General features: G+C 45.1%; 1 protein-coding gene across 2 annotated transcripts in view; it reads left to right on the top strand.

Moving 5' to 3' along the window:
- The window catches only part of PRSS12 (serine protease 12), a 283,643-nt gene that overhangs the window by 61,806 nt on the left and 203,937 nt on the right, over positions 1 to 17,900 (top strand). Inside the window, exon 3 of one of the 2 annotated variants that reach the window (XM_075350092.1) lies at positions 13,062 to 13,234. The exons of the other annotated variant lie outside the window; for it this stretch is intronic. Coding sequence (XP_075206207.1) covers positions 13,062 to 13,234 — 173 coding nt within the window. The remainder of the gene's footprint in view (positions 1 to 13,061; positions 13,235 to 17,900) is intronic. 2 annotated transcript variants of the gene reach the window in all.

Raw genomic sequence — 17,900 nt, 5'->3', positions numbered from 1 at the left:
GCCACAAATAGTGTCTACAACTCTGTCCATCCTTTGTGATAACACAACGCTCAGCTGTCGTGGGCAGAATGCCAGGGAAGATTTCATTAAACGAATTATTCTTGTTCTTGAATTAAATTATATAGAATTTCCAATTCCAATTCCCCCCAAAAATAGCATTCATTCTATAAAAATGAAACGTTTGTGGCAGTCAGATAGATTATATCTTCGGAAGAATCCTTGCCATTTTTTCCAGGACAAAGATTCAGGTTGGTGCCCTATTCCACAACGTCCTGGTTGCAAAATCTACATTTTTTTTGGGTGATCATATCATTGATGCCAGCATAAAAATAATCAAAATTGGTATATTACCAATCATTCTGTTTTAATCAATTTTGTTTCCCCATGTAATCAAAACAGCAAAAAAAGTGTCAATTGACTTGTATATGTTATAAATAGAGATGATCCAATACCTCAAATCTACGGCTTTGCGACTATTTGCCGAATAGGTCACCGCTAGTCGACTATTCACGAATATTCGATGCGCAATGTAAGTCCATGGGAAACCCGAATAACAACTATTCAGAACTATTCGGGCTTTCCATAGACTTACATTGCGCATCGAATATTTGCATAGCGGCAACCTATTCGTCGGATATTCGCGAAGCCGAATATTTGAGGTATTCGATCATCCTTAGTTATAAACATAAAACGCACACACAATAATGGAAAAGAAAAGGAGACCCTAGACACACAATTAAGAACACTACTTCGGACTTGACTCCCTAAAAGACTGTTGAGGGGTTTGTCTTGCCTCTTGACGGACAAAAAGAGAAGCTGCCACAGACTGCCAACAAAGGGAGAAAAAAGTGTGCAGGAACAAACACAAACCCAAAAAGAAATAAACTGAAACAAGTTCAAATAGAGATATAACCAGCAAGGAAGTGCAGTGAGAGGTGAACATATATAACAGCCCAGAATGTGACAGGGCAAACAATAATGGGGAATTAGAAACATCTGGAGAGGAAGAAACCAATAAGGGGAAACCAAGGCAATCAGCATTTGGACAGGGAAGAAAAGGCAATAGCCCAGGAACTGATCCCAAAACCAGTGGTCTCCGGATTGAATCCTGAGACCGAGCCATGGCAGTATACAGTCAATCAGAACTAGTTTATGTGCTGAATGTGGCCCATCTAAATAGGTATTAAAGTGTACCAAACAGAAGAATTTTCATAAATAAAGTAAAGGATGCAGAATGTAAGCATATCTTTTGTTCAGCGATTGGATGTTTTATTTCATAAATATGTGCTTTAATGTTGCAGCAATGTGCTGCTATTTGATTGACAGGTGCAACAGGAAGGTAATATGTGGGTCTGGTATTGCTATCTATTCCCACCCCTGTCAGCCTGCCTTTCCTTCCTTGCCCCTTCGCCATCATAGATGTTAATTCCGGAGCAGGCAGACAGACAGGGGCGGGAATAGATAGCAAGACCTGACCCACACATTCCGTTCCTGTTGCACCTGTCAATCAGAGTATTTATGTAACTTTACTTGTACATATTTCTGAAATAAAACATCCAATTTCTGAACGAAGGGTATGCTTACATTCAACATCCTAGCACCAGTATAGCACCAGCTTTACTTTATATATTAAAATCCTGCTGGTAGGTTACCTTTAAAGGGATTGTCCACCGCTTGTCAAACTACCTCTTCTTAAATACTGTATCCCCCTGGTAAAATAAAGATGGCCTATACTCACCTCCCCTTTGCATAGCTCAAAATATTCCTTTTATTATATCCACAGACTGTGTGGTCTGGTCCAATGGGCTTCTCTTTTCTTGATCCAGTGTCTCCTCTCCTCCTACAATCGCTATCCTCCTTCCCATCTTCATGTGGATTACACATCCTACATCATCCATACAGTGTATTCAAATTGCATTCCCTTGCAGGCGTATTTCACCCTGTCTTACTGAGGGCAGAGCAAAGTACTATGGCTAGAGAGCACTGATGACCCTGAACTAGAGCCGGTGCATGTACAATATAGTACTTGGCTCCGTCCTCAGCAGGATAGCGTGAAGTACACCTACTCAGGAGTGCAGTTTAGAGACACTGTATGGATGACGTAGGACACATCATCCACATGAACAAGGGAAGGAAGATGGTGACAGTAGGAAGAGAGGAGGCACCGAATCAACACTAAAGACACCGATCAGACCGGACTGCACCGGCTATAGGTATAATAAAAGGTCGTTTTGGGGCTATGCAAAAAATGCTCTAAAAGTGGTAAACAAGCATGTTGTAGAAATGTTTCATTTCTGCAGTTTTACAATAGAAAATATATTATAGTAAATTTCTATAGACATGTTTGGGTTAACAAGTCATCAGCCCTGCACTGGGGAGGAACTTAGTTAGTTAGTTGGTGTACAGTGAGAGACTGAAGCAAGGTTTGTAGTGTGTGTAGGAGCAGTGGCTCAGTGGTTAGCACTGTAAATTCCACCAAGGATGTCATCTTCAATGAGTTTGTAAGTTCGTTCTCCAAACTCTGAAGACATATTGATAGGGAATTGATGTGAGTCTATGGGAACTGTAATTTATATTATGCCATTACGTACACACCACTTTACATACTCTACAATAAAATTAAAAGGAAGGAGACTTTTGGTAGCAAGCCTGTGACTGTATTAAAGACATGGAAGTCAGGAAATGAAGGGTTAAATATCCGCAGTATCGATGGACAAGATCACAGGATGTGATGAGGACTAGCTAGAAAGGCATAATCCAAGTAGTTAATTGTGTTTATGCGTTTCGAAGTTTAAAACTTCTTCAGGACAGAAAGTACTATAATATACTATACAGTGTGTCCACCCATATCCTGTCCACCACCATTAACTTGAGAACGGCGGCAGCTATAGGCATAGAAGTGGTGTCTAGGTATAGTAAAGTAGCAATGAAACCACCTATAGCACCATCTGGTGGAAAACAACGGAGTTAGCATTTTTATCTCGAAAATGGAACGAGATAAGAGAAAAAAAGTGAATTAAAAAATTGTAGGGCATCATCAATTCAATACAAATCGACACTTTGCATACAGAAATGCTATGATATGAAACCCATGACCCCTCAAAACATTGAATGCTGGTCACGCATTTGGCGCTCATTTAACTTTGATGCTCAAAGTGTTCACTGTCAGCTGCAATCCACATCTGAACTCTGGACAGCATACTGTATCTTGCTGCACGTTGTGCAATATGGTAGGTGACACGCATCTGTAATACATCGTCGTAGGTCCTGCAATGTTGGTGGAGGGTTCGCATACACCTGCTGTTTGATGTGACCTCACAGAAAGAAGTCCAATGGGGTCAGGTCAGGTGAGTGACGATGCCACTCCATGCAGCCACCATACCCAATGACTTGTAGGGAGGTCTCCATGAGATATCGCTTCACGTAAGCAGCCTGGTGAGTTTTACACATTCTAATCATAGCATTTCTGTATGCAAGGTGTCGATTTGTATTGAATTGATGATGCCCTACAACTTTTTAATTCAGTTTTTTCTCTATCTCATTCCATTTTCAAGATAAAAATGACAACTCCGTTTTTTTCCACAAGGTGGTGCTATAGGTGGTTTCATTGCGTAGCACTTGGATACTTTACCTAGACACCACTTCTATGTCTATAGCTGCCACCGTTCTCAAGTTATCGGCGGTGGACAGGATATGAGTCGACACACTGTATATAATATTAGTTATAGCAGTTTCTGTCCAGAAGAAGTTTTAAACTTCGAAAAGCGTTGACACAAGCTACTTGGATTTTACTTATCTGACTTGATCTCTTCACATCCTGTGCTCTTGTCCATCGGCATCGCGGATATTTAACCTTTCTTTTCCTGGCTTCCATTTCAGCTATCCAAGGGGCCACAGGAGCCACACATTTGAGCATTATCGCTATGTTGTGGGTGCCATGTGAACACTCAGTAAATTTAGCAATACTTCTTTCTTCACAGATAAGACCCTATTTGCGCTTGTCTTTTCTTTAGTGTTTTCCCTGTATTATAGACATGGCAGTTTCGATCCTTAACATGATTGGAACATCATTGATTCCATGGCAAGTCAAATATTTTTTCACTAACACTTCAAGTTATAATAATAATAATAATAATAATATTTATTAACTTATATAGCGCTATTAATTCCACAGCGTTTTACATACATTGGCAACATTGTCCCCATTGGGGCTCACAATCTAAATTTCCTAGCAGTATGTTTTAGAGCAGGGGTGGGGAACCTTTTTACTGCCGGGGGCCATTTGGAAATGTCTACCAACCTTCGGGGGCCGCACAAATTTATCAATGTGAAAATGACCCTACTATATTTGGTCAAACAATTAATTAACTCACCACTACTGTGGCGGCCGGAGCTGCTTCTCTTGGTGCGGCTGTGATGTTCGGTGATACTAATCATGTTGCTTCTAACAACTGCTTTTCCAGGTTTGTCTCGGTCTGAAGCACAGTCAACTCTTTGGCATAATAATATTTGGTAAATCATATACATCACATAGGAGACGCTGTATATGCATCGCAGGAGATGCTGGAGGCACATATAACACATAGGAGACACTGGGACTGCTCTATATACATTACAGGAGTCACTGAAGGCACATGCATCAATGGAGGGGCTGGGGGCATATACATCACATAGAAAATGCTGGGACTGACGTATACACAACAGAAAGGAAACGCTGGGACTGCTGTATATACACATCACAGGAGACACTGGAGGCACATACATCACATGATGAGATGGGGACATATATATGCTCCCAGCCCCTCCTGTGATGTAAATATCCATAACCCCTCCTGTGATGTAAATGCCCACAGCCCCTCCTTTGTTGTGTATGTCCCCAGTGTCTCCTGTGATGTATATGCCCCCAGCATCTCCAATGTGATGTATAAGTCACAGGAGATGCTGGAGACAAACAACACAAGAGGGTCTGGGGGGGCATACACAACGCAAGAGGGGCTGGGGCACAAACATCACAAGAGGGGCTGGGGGCACAAACATCACAAGAGGGGCTAGGGACAAAGACATCACTGAGGGGGGCACAGACATCACTGGGGAAATACAACACTGGGGGTGATACACAGCATTAGGAGGGCACACAGCACTGGAGGGCTGCACACAGCACCTGCAGAGCCCTGACATTACTGGGGAGCCACAAACCTAAGGTGATACACAGCATGGGCTGTGGGACACAGCACTGATCGTTGCACACAACTCTGGGGGGATGATACACAAAGTACTGAATGGGGAGCAGAGTGCAGGCATGCACACACAGTGCCAGAGACAGTGCAGGCCAGAGGGCAGAGGGGTGGGCACACCGCACAAGAGAACAGAGGGGCGAGCACATTGCTCCGAAGGGGGCAGATCGCTCCGGAGGACAGAGGGGCGGGCACACCGCATGAGAGGACAGAGGGGTGGGCAGATCGCTCTGAAGTTCAAAGATGCGGTCACACCACAAAAGAGGATATAGAGGTGGGCACATCGCTCTGAAGGGGGCAGAGGGGGCAGATCGCTCCGGAGGGAGAGGGACGGGCACACCGCACAAGAGGAAAGAGGGGTGGGCAGATCGCTCTGGAGGGCAGAGGGGTGGGCACACTGCAAGAGAGGAAAGAGGGATGGGCAGATGGCTCCAGGGGCCAGAGGGGCGGGCACACTGCACGAGAGGAAAGATGGGCGGGTAGATCGCTCCGGAGGGCAGAGGGGCGGGCACACCGCATGAGAGGACAGAGGGGCGGGCAGATAGCTCTGGAGTTCAAAGGTGCGGTCACACCACAAGAGAGGACATAGAGGCGGGTACATCGCTCCAAGGGGGGCAGAGGGGGCAGATCGCTCCAGAGGGCAGAAGGGCGGGCACAACGCACGAGAGGAAAGAGGGGCGCGAAGATCGCTCCAGAGGGCAGAGGGGTGGGCACACCGCATGAGAGGAAAGAGGGGCGGGCAGGTCGCTCCCAAGAGCAGAGGGACAGGCACACACCGCTGATCACGCTAACACTGGACAGCGGGAGAGCCCATTGGTTCGCCCAAACAGTGCATGTGGTCATTTACAGGGCTGGCGGCCCCAGCACTACAGCTCCCGGGAATCTGCCCGGGGGCCACATAAAAGGGCATGACGGGCCGCATGCAGCCCGGCGGTTCCCCACCCCTGTTTTAGAGTGTGTGAGAAAACCCTTGCAAACAAGGGCAATACATACAAACTCCTTGCAGATGTTGTCCTTGGTGGGATTTGAACCCAGGACCCCAATGCTGCAAGGCTGCAGTGCTAACCACTGAGCCACCAGCCTACACATTGTCTCAGCCACTTTGTCTTTACTGTCTTAGGGTCTCATAAATCCACAGCGATGTTCACTTCAGCTGAGCTCTCCTTCCTCTTTGCTCCATTTGCCAAGGAATTAAGGATGCTCGTGCCATATTTAGGCTCAAAACTGCCACATCTTTTATCCAATAGCTATCAAAAGTCTTCTTCTTTTCACAGCAATCAATCTTTGGCCTTGTTTCTTGCTTCAGTCTCTCACTGCAAACCAACTAACTAACCAGAAACCTTCCCCTATTTTGTTTCCAAAACTCCTCCCCACTGCAGGATTTGCTGCTTGCTGGCAGGTGATTTTGCTATATCATCCAGTGAGGATAATATCATTGGTTCAACCGTGGCAGCCGCACAGGCGCTCAAAGGTTAAGGGGTCAATTTCTACCCCCAAAACCAGGTGGAATTGTACATTTTGATGAGCTATTGGACTGAAAAGGGCCCAATCACTGTTCTTGCACAGGGGACCTCTTTCTTTCTATGTCCTCCAGTGATATCATTATTTTCTACTGTTTAACTGCCAGTCACATTTCTGCAATAAAACATTACTGTTATTAGCATTAATATGAAACAAAAGCAATGTATCATGTAGCACATAACAGAATAAACATTAGGTCATATCAGTAATATTTTCAGGGGTTGTCAGCAGTCTTGAGCGAGTAGTTAACTATTAGGGATGAACGAATGTATTCGCCACTATTCGGTATCCGACGGATAATAGGGTACCCAAGGTATCCGCTATCCGACGGCTAATATGGTATTCGCTCCGGTACTTTCATTTTCATTTCTGGACTTCCTGGCGCCATTTTCCAGCCAATCAATGCATCTGACGTTGCTTGCCCTCACAGTAATGCCGCAGCCATCTTTGTTGGGGTGTTACTGTGATTGGCTTGGCCGCACGGCAACATAGGGGCTATATAAGCCAGCGGCCATTATGGTCAGTCGGTCTCTCCCTCTCTCTTTCTTACTCACCGATCACGGGCGCGGCGCTGCATGGCTCTCACACTGTGGCGGGTTCTCCAGCTTTTGAAAATGCCGGCCGCACATTAATCCATCTCGTATTCCCTGCTTTCCCCGTCCACCGGCGCCTATGATTGGTTGCAGTCAGACACGCCCCCATGCTGAGTGACAGCTGTCTTACTGCAAACAATCACAGCCGCCGGTGAGCGGGTCTATATCGTGTAGTAAAATAAATAAATAATGTAAAACAACGACGTGCGGTCCCCCCCAAATGATACCCAGCCGAGGTAAGCACACAGCAGCGGGCCGGTATTCTCAGGCTGGGGAGGGCGAGGGCCATGGTTACGGCCCCAGCCTCTCACAGCCGAGAATATCAGCCTGCTGCTGTCAAGAGAATGTCGCATCCATTAGATGCGACAGTGCCGGCGTCTCACCGGCCCTTCCTGATTGCCGTGATGCGGTGGCCATCAGGGTAATAAAGAGTTAATGGCAATGCATCGCTGCCACTAAATCCAAGATTAGTAATGGCAGCGTCTATGACACGCCATCACTAATCTGTAAGTAAAGTAAATAAACACACCGAAAAATCCTTTATTTGAAATAAAACACCAAAAAAACCCTCTTTCACCACTTTATTAAGCCCCCAAATATCCAGGTCCGGCGTAATCCACACTCAGCGACATCTGTAAGTGAGGGCTCAATGCAGCCTCATTCCGTGAACTCCTCCAATTTTAGAGGTGTGTCCCGCGGCTCACAGCTGATGTCCGGCTCCTCCACTCAGTGCATAATTAAATTAAATTAAATTATAAATAAATAATAATTATAATTTATAATTATAGATAAATTAAATTATTTACCGGGACTCGAACTCGTGAACTAATTCTCATTAGGCAGCAGCTCTACCCATTGAGCCACTGTCTGTAATGAAAAGCATGGGAAGATTTGGTAATCTTTCTTGACCTCTGTATTGCAGCAGAGAAACCAGAAGCAGATTATTCAGCTACAAAGATGAGAGAGAGAGATGAGAGATGAGATGAGAGAGAGAGATGAGAGAGAGAGAGAGATGAGAGAGAGATGAGAGAGAGAGATGAGAGAGATATGAGAGAGTGAGATGAGAGAGAGATGAGAGAGAGATGAGAGAGAGATGAGAGAGAGAGAGTGAGAGAAAAAGAGAGATGAGAGAGAGAGAGATGAGAGAGAAAGAGAGATGAGAGAGAAAGAGAGATGAGAGAGAGAGATATGAGAGAGGGAGATGAAAGAGAGAGAGATATGAGAGAGAGATATGAGAGAGAGAGAGATATGAGAGAGAGAGAGAGAGATGAGAGACAGAGAGATATGAGAGAGAGATAGATATGAGAGAGAGATATGAGAGAGAGATGAGAGAGAGAGAGATGAGAGAGAGAGATGAGAGAGAGAGTGAGAGAACAAGAGAGAGATGAGAGAGAGATATGAGAGAGAGAGATATGAGAGAGATGAGAGAGAGAGGGATATGAGAGAGAGATGAGAGAGAGAGAGATGAGAGAGAGAGAGATGAGAGAGAGAGATATGAGAGAGAGAGAGATATGAGAGAGATATGAGAGAGAGATAGATGAGAGACAGAGAGATATGAGAGAGAGATAGATATGAGAGAGAGATATGAGAGAGATGAGAGAGAGAGGGATATGAGAGAGAGATGAGAGAGAGAGAGATGAGAGAGAGAGATATGAGAGAGAAAGATGAGTGAGAGAGAGAGAGAGATGAGAGAGAGAGATGAGAGAGAGATATGAGAGCGAGAGTGAGAGAGAGATGAGAGAGATGAGAGAGAGAGAGGAGAGAGAGAGAGAGATGAGAGTGATAGACAATGGATAGATAGATAAAAAAGGATAGCTGGATAGATAGACAGGCAGACCGATGTCAAGCACATATATAATGTCCCACCCCCCTGCATATTCTAAGCTGGCACTCTTTAGTGACTTTCATGTGGCACTAAAGGGTGCCTAGCCTTGTATTTAGCAAAAAAAAAAAATTATAAAAAAAAGCGACGTGGGATCCCCCCCATTTTTGATAGCCAGCTAGGGTAAAGCAGATGACTGCAGCCTGTAGATCACAGCTGGCACCTTTACCTTGGTTGGCGATCTAATTTGAAGGGCCCCCAGGCTCTTTTTTATAATTTTTTTTAGATAAATAATAATAATAAAAAAAATGGGGTTCCCCCCAAATTGAATCACCAGCCAAGGTAAAGCGGAAAAGTGGACAGCTGTGGTCTGGTATTCTCAGGGTGGGAAGGACCATAGTTATTGGCCCTTACCAGCCTAAAAATAGCAGGCCACAGCCGCCTCAGAAGTGGCGCATCCATTAGATGCGCCAATCCTGGCTCTTCGTCCCAGCTCATCCCGTTGCCCTGATGCGGTGGCAAACGGGGTAATAAATGGGTTGATACCAGATGTGTAATGTCAACTGACATCAAGCCCAGCAGTTGGTGATGTCATGGCGTCTATCAGATACCCGACCTCACCAACTGTCAGTAATGAAAGTAGAAAAAAAATAGACGACAAAAAAAAACCACTCCCCAAAACATTCCCCTTTTCACCAATTTATTGTAAAGGAAAAAAAAACTCCTTTAATCTATTTTGGAAGTCCCACGACGACTCTGAACCTTCTAGAATATGTGGGGGCACACTCAGGGAACGTGTCCCCCATTTTCTAGGAGTGCGGACCCTCCATGTGAGGAGTGTGGGTCACAGCAGCAGAGTGAATGCAGTCAGAGCAGCTCCACAGCCATTCTCACTGAACACAGGAAGCTGAGCTGAGCTGACAGCCACGCTCTGCACATGCACCCAGCGTTTATTGTGAAGGAGGAAGGATGCGGGGGATCAGCGCTGCAAAAAAGGTAAACACAGCGGGGGATCACCGGGAGACACTGGGGGTGTATGGGGGGGGACTTAGCTGGACCCGGGGAGTAGTTTTCTGTCGCATGTGTCATGGCACATGCAACAGAAATCAGAGGAAAAGGGTGAATGCGGGCGGCGCGTTTGTGTGCATCCTGTCATCTTGGATGAATCGGGAGGGGGCAGAAATGCAGTGAAGCACCTTCTACAGGCTGTGCCCATACTGTTTCAGCCTTTTCCCATCCATTTCAGCTTTTTCCTCAGTCACAACAGGTCACCCACGGATCCAACATAAAATTATTCGAGTTTCCCATAGACTTGCATTGGGCGTCAGATATTCGCGAATACTCGAATAGCTGCGAGGTATTTGTCGGATATTCAGCGGAGCGAATAATAGGGTATTCGATCATCCCTATTAACTATTCATACTTGCATATTAGTTATGAGTAGCTGGCGCAATGTAAGTCAATGGAAAATACTCGATAAGTAGCGAGTAACCCGAAAGCCATACTTTCCGTGTGAGTAGCGAATAGTACGGCTTTCGGGTTACTCTCTACTTAGCGAGTGTTTACCATTTACTTACATTACGCCTGCTACTCGTAATGAATATGTGAGTAACGGACAGTACTTGCTAACAGCATAGCAAGCACCAATAGTTAATTACTCGCTCAACACTAGTTTTCAGCCTTCTTCCATTCCATAAACTTTTACTTCGGGATGAAAAAAAGTCCAGCGCAGTCCTCAAGTTGCAATTACATTTATTTTTTTCTTTTATTTGATAAATCCGTTAAAAATAAGTGGTGTACAAAGTGGTCAGCTAGAAGAGTATAGGGGACATAGAGAGGAACCACACAGAACTACGCGTTTCGACACATAGTCTTAATCATGTTCAGAACATGATTAAGACTATGTGTCGAAACGCGTAGTTCTGTGGGGTTCTTCTCTATGTCCCCTATACTCTTCTAGCTGACCGCTTTGTACACCACTTATTTTTAATGGATTTATCAAATAAAAGAAAAAAAATAATTTTTTAATTGCAACTTGAGGACTGCACTGGACTTTTTTTCATCCTGAATATGAGACTGGCAGCCTAGCGGATCCACATATACAGCGGATTACAGCAACTCGGTGAGCTGATTTTCTCATTTATAAACTTTTACTAGTTGGGATTTTCAGTTGCACCATAAACTTTCTTCTTTGGTTTTTATTCATAATAAAGCATATTTTAACTCCTTTACTCCTTTATGATGGATATACAGTGCCTTGAAAAAGTATTCATACCCCATGAACGTTTCCACATTTCTTAAAATGACACCCAAAAACGTAAATGTATTTTATTGGGATTTTATGTGATATACCAACACCAAGTAGCAATAATTTGTGAAGTGTAAAGGAAATGATGTGTGGAAAGATTCTCCCACCTGAGATGTGGATCGCTGCAGTTCCACTAAAGTGAACATGGGCCTCTTAGCTAATTCTAATTAGGGCTCTCCTTGCTTAGGATGCCCGTTTATGTGGACGGCTATGTACAGAACAGCTGAAGTTATACTGAGAATAAAGTACACACAGGGGATCTCAATTTACTAATTAAATGACCTCTGGAGACAATTGGATTTTTTCAGTATCAGATTACAGGGGGCTATCTATCTATATCTATCTATCTATCTATCTATCTATCTATCTATCTGTCTGTCTGTCTGTCTGTCTACCTACCTATCTATCTAGATTTGAGAACAAATATAGAGAAATTTTAAAAAAAGTCTGTTATGGCTACATCCTTATAAATAATATCTACTAAAATATACAGCTACCAAATCCATATAGTAAAAACTGTAAAAATAAAAAGAATCAATTCGTCAGAACTACACTACATCTAATAACAGTCGTGTTGCCCCCAGTGAGGGCCATTCAAATACTCTAAGTGGCTCACACTGGGCCAAGCACTGAATATACTCAAGCACACCAATGCTAGCTGAGTGGTGTTGTCGCGCCCCGGGGCAGCCGAGCTGCTCGGATCCGGGTGGTCCGTGGCTCTAGGGGTCCCGGATCCGGGGGCACCGTCGATTAGTTTTAAATAAAAGGGAAAATAATAAAAATAGTCCAACTACACCACTCGCGGTGTGCGGCCAGGGATGGTATGGCAGTGATTGTCTATCCTCTCTAGGGATGATGGATAGGGCAGTGTGGATGGTGAAGCCCTCCGCGAGTAGGGCTTTTCCCCAGGGGTAGTTGGAGAGAAGCTCTGCGTCACCGATATATAGGTGCTCAGGAAAAAAAAACGACAATTATAGAGAATAACCCCGGCACACTATTACTCCAAATAGTTCGGCGAACCGAACCGAACTCGAACTCTAGGGGGGTGGCTCATCTCTAGTATTACATGAATTCACACTGACTTTAATGGGTGCCTTATTTTGATATGTCGAGTAGAGATCAATAATTATGCTTGGAAGAAATATCTATGCAGTTTACATTGAATGTACAGTAGCTCTTTATATGGTGCCTGAATTTTGTATTACTTTACATTAACATTACATGTCCCTGTTAATGATAAAATAATATGTTGCCTCTTTCCCATCAAATCCTTTTTGTGTCAATGTTATTTTAGATGATCAATTATAGCATAATGTATGTTTTCTGTGTTACAAAGGCAAAGACTGTACAGCAAACTATATGAGAACTAAGAATTATCCACTAACAAAAATGTGAACATATATACAAAAACATAAGTATTGATATGTTTGCAGACATAGCCAGACATCCAGCATCTGATAATGCCTTCTGCCTTGGCATTGTTGTGTCTGTATTTAGTCATGAGTAATACAGTTTCTGACACTTCACATGTATTCTTAAGCAAATATTAAACATTTATACTCTTCATTCTTATTTTTCCATAGCAATAGAGGGGAAGCAAAGAAGATATCATTATCTGGGGTGATTCCATCTTTTTGGAATGATGTACGTTGCCGCGGCGATGAAGAAAATATACTTCTTTGCGAAAAAAACATCTGGCAGGGTGGAACGTGTCCTCAAAACGTAGCAGCTGCGGTTACATGTAGTTTTACGCACGGTAAATAAACATAGTATATAATCCCTAATTATTGTGAAATGGATGGTGACATGTCGTATGCATTACCGGGATTACTACACCATTTCTAGCCTCTCGTATGGTCTCAAGATGACTGGTTGTTCTAAATGCAACATACAATTTGTAAATATTTTTAAGTAAAAGTGTTTTCCGTTAGGTCAATTCAATCATTTTATTATTTTTATTAAATGCATTTAACAATAATTTGTTCTACATAGGACTATCTTCATGTGCCACATAAATACATAAAACAAGTTAAACAGGCTTGTTTCAGCAAGAACTTTTTTTAGGTCTTCTGAAATCGAGTATTTTGAGCCCCATTTTAAAATATAATTGTCAACAATACTTCAATTCCTTGCACTTAGTATGTGCAGCTCTTTATATGTTACATAACCCCATGGGCTTACTGGTTACAAACTGAACTGGTTAATTTGGTCAACAAATAGAATGTAAGTACATGGCGAGTCAAACACAATCCTATAAAAGTAATATATTCAGCTTGTTCTCGATAATGGTGCACAGTTTTCAGATAAATAGCATATCGCAGTGTTAGTCCTCCTTCACACGTCCGTGTTTCCGGTACATTTTGTGTCCATTTCCACATGTACCAGAGACATGGACACATGTAGACCCATTAAATTCAACGGGCTTACACACACATCCACGTTTTCACACGGACCATGTATCTGTGTGGAGCACATGCGTATCCATTTTCTGCGCAGCACGGGTGTCACACAGACCGCACACTGATGTGATCCGAGTGACATCAGTTTAACATGTACCAGAGAAAACAAGTCTCTTAAAAATAAATAATTTTTATACTTCCCTGTCTCTGGATCTTTTGTCTCTGCCTCTGCTGTTGCTTCTGGGTCCCACTTATTATGCTTCTGAATATTCTGTGCACTTATCGTGGACCCTGAAGTAACAGCAACACAGCAACACTGGAAACAGCAGCGCCGGAGACAGGTAAGTATACAAGTTCATGTTTTCCATGTGCTATCCGGAAGTCACACGGATAGCCCACAAACAGCTCACAGGGAACATACACATGGACAAACATACCAGCCCGATGGACCGTCACACATGTGTGTTAGGCCCTTTTCACACATCAGTTGTTTGACATCAGTCAAAATCTATTTTCTGGACGGATTGAGGGATCCATTGCAGATTGTGGCAATACTGATGCGATGGATCCGTCTACAAAACGGATCCATCATTTTCAGGCCTAACGTTATTTGAGAGATAGAGATTTTTTTAACTAGACAATGTTTTCACACCGCAGCTGACCATGCTCAATTAACAAAAACGGAATCAGTCACCGGATTCCGTCATTTCACAGATGACGACGGATCCTGCGCCCATAGATTCCATTTTACAAAATTACGGATGGCGACGGATCTGTCACTGTCCATTTTTTCGACATACACGAAAAACGTTACTGTGGACGTCGTCTCCATCTGACGGACAAGCATTTTTCAACGTAAGATGGATGAAACGTGAGGTCATCTGTTACAATCCGTCATTAATGCAAGTCAATGAGAAACAAAACAGGTCCAACGGCATCAGTCGCTGGATCCGTTTTTTTCAAAATTCGACGGCTTGTGACTGATGGCAAAAAACTGATGTGTGAAAGGGGCAAGTGGACGGACATGTGAAAGAGGCCTCAACAGGAACTGTACGTGCATGCTTATATAATGACACAGTGCTCAGATAATATTGACATGCAGTAAAAAATACAAATTGAGCCAGGTAAATACTGTACTGCATGTAGTCACAAAGTCTGTTAAGACAAAGTTTGGTATTTGTAATCTTAATTAGTGATGAGCGAGCATGCTTGTCACTACTCGGTACTCGCACGAGTATCGCTGTACTCGGGCTGCTCGGCGGGGACCGAGTAATCTCGCGATACTCGTGCTGTACTCGTGGTCTTCATTTCTGCATGTTGGCGCTCTTTTGAGAGCCAGCCCTCATGCAGGGATTGGCTGGCAGACCACTGCAATGCCACAGCCCTGTTAGTTGTGGAATTGCAGTGATTGGCCGGCCTGCACAGCGTGACCGAGCCTTTATATCGGCCGGCGCGCTGTGCTCTGCTCACAGCTATCCAGACAGTGAGTGCAGGGAGAGTGTCGCTGATTCAGGGAAAGCTTTGCGGCCCTTTATAGCTTTTTCAGTTGCAGGGCTGCAAACAGTGTGACCAAAAGTCCTTCTCAGGACTATTCTAGTTGTATACAGGCAGGCAGGGTATAGCCAGGTCGGAGTACAGTAGCAGAGTCCTTCTCAGGACTACTGTTGCTATATACAGGCAGGGTATAGCCAGGTCTGAATACAGGCTAGTGACCAAAAGAGTCCTTGTCAGGACTATTGTACCAGTATACAGGCAGGCAGGCAGGCAGGGTAGTGGTGACCGTATACCAGCCTTCATCATATCTGGGGCTGGTGTACACAGTGTAAAACAGTCCAGATAGTGTCTGACTTGTCTGTAATTGTCGCTCCCCAAAAAAACCTGTTAGGTTCTTATTGCGTCCGTGCTTGGTTTTTAAAACCGCACGTGTGTGCCTGTTGGTGGCAGCGTACAGGTGCACTTGTGTGCAATTTCCAGAAACTTTAATATAACGCACAAGTAGTGAATATACACGTCAGCAGTGCACAGCATTGCAAAATGCGCAAGGGCATTGGCAAGGAACAAGGAAGTGGATGTGATGGTGGTGCAGGCAGAGGCCGAGGTCGTTGGCAAGCTCTAATTTCGCCACAACAAAGGGCCACATCTAGTCGCTCGCACGTCCTGTCCCAAATTCTTGGGGACCGCAGCAGTACACCGCTCTTGAACCAAGACCAGTGTCAACAGGTTGTTAGTTGGATAGCAGATAATGCTTCCAGTCAGATTGGCACCACCACAAACACTCTGTCTTCCACACGGTCAAGTGTCAGTAGCCGTGATACTGCACCGCACATTTCTGAACCTGATCCTCCTTCCTACCACCAGGCTGAGTACACGTCCTCCTCGGACATTAATGATCCCACACTTGGACACTCGGAAGAGCTGTTCACATTTCCATTCACACATTCTGGCCTCTCGCCAGCTCATATTGAAGTGGGTCATGAGGAGATCGTCTGTACAGATGGCCAAATATTTGAGCAGCCACGTTCTCACGAAGTTGGCAACGTGTCTCAACAAGTGGTGGACGATGATGAGACACAATTGTCAGGAAGTCAGGAGGAGGAGCAGGGTGCGGAAGAGGAAGACGACGTGGTGGATGATCCAGTAACTGACCCAACCTGGCAGGAGGATATGCAGAGCGAGGACAGCAGTGCACAGGGGGAGGGAGGCGTAGCATCACAACAGGCAGTAAGAAGCAGGGTGGTGGCCCCAGGCAGAAGTCAGGCAACCGTTCCCCGGAACAACACGACGACACAAGGTGCCTGTACAAATGTTAGGTCTTCCCGAGTCTGGCAGTTTTTTAAGTTGGATCCAGATGATTCAAAAAAGGCCATTTACAACACCTGCCGTGCCAGCATCAGCAGGGGTACCAAAACTAGCAGCCTGACCACCACCAGCATGATCAGGCACATGTCAGCCAAGCACCCGACTTTGTGGGAAGTACAACAGAGTCGAGGAGCAGTGCTTGCTGATGTCACTGCTACGTCTTCGCTGGTTGTGCATGCGAGCCAATCCCCTGTCCATGCTGCCTGCGAACAAGCCTCCTCCACTCCTGCACCTGCAGTTGCCTACGCAGAAAGAACACCATCATCAAGCACGTCCTTGTCCCAGCGCAGCGTTCAGTTATCCATTCAGCAAACCTTTGAACGCAGGCGCAAATACACTGCCAACACCCCACATGCCACAGTTCTAAATGCTAACATTTCGCGACTGCTTGCGCTGGAAATGTTGCCTTTTAGGCTGGTGGAGACAGAAGCATTCCGTGACCTGATGGCGGCAGCTGTCCCACGTTACTCGGTCCCCAGCCGCCACTATTTCTCCCGGTGTGCCGTCCCCGCGTTGCATAACCACGTGTCACAAAACATCACACGTGCCCTGAACAACGCTGTTTCACCCAAGGTCCACCTAACCACAGACACGTGGACAAGTGCTTGTGGGCAAGGCCGCTACATCTCGTTGACGGCACACTGGGTTAATATTGTGGAAGCTGGGACCCAGTCTGAGCGAGGGACGGAACACGTCCTTCCCACACCAAGGTTTGCAGGCCCTACCTCAGTCAGTGTTTCACCCACACTCTACAGCTCCGGAATGTCATGCTCTTCAGCCTCCTCCTCCTCCTGCGCATCCTCATCCACTGTGCCCTCCACACCAGTCACAAGCTGGAAGCACTGCAGCACTGCCTCGGCGAAGCGGCAACAGGCTGTGCTGAAGCTAATCTGCATAGGTGACAAACCCCACAATGCAGAAGAGCTGTGGACAGCTCTGAAACAGCAGGCAGATCACTGGCTCACACCTCTGAACCTAAAGCCAGGAAAGGTCGTGTGTGACAATGGCCGGAACCTGGTGGCGGCTTTGAGGCGAGGCCAGCTGACACATGTTCCATGCGTGGCCCATGTGCTCAACCTCGTGGTTCAGCGGTTTATAAAGTCATACCCAGAGCTGTCTGATCTGCTGGTAAAAGTTCGCCGCCTGTCTGCACATTTTCGAAAG

The sequence above is a fragment of the Anomaloglossus baeobatrachus genome, chromosome 1 (assembly GCF_048569485.1).
Source record: "Anomaloglossus baeobatrachus isolate aAnoBae1 chromosome 1, aAnoBae1.hap1, whole genome shotgun sequence".
In the NCBI taxonomy this organism is placed as follows: domain Eukaryota; kingdom Metazoa; phylum Chordata; class Amphibia; order Anura; family Aromobatidae; genus Anomaloglossus; species Anomaloglossus baeobatrachus.
The sequence above is the reverse complement of the archived record's forward strand: the minus strand, read 5'-3'. Positions and strand labels throughout refer to the sequence as shown.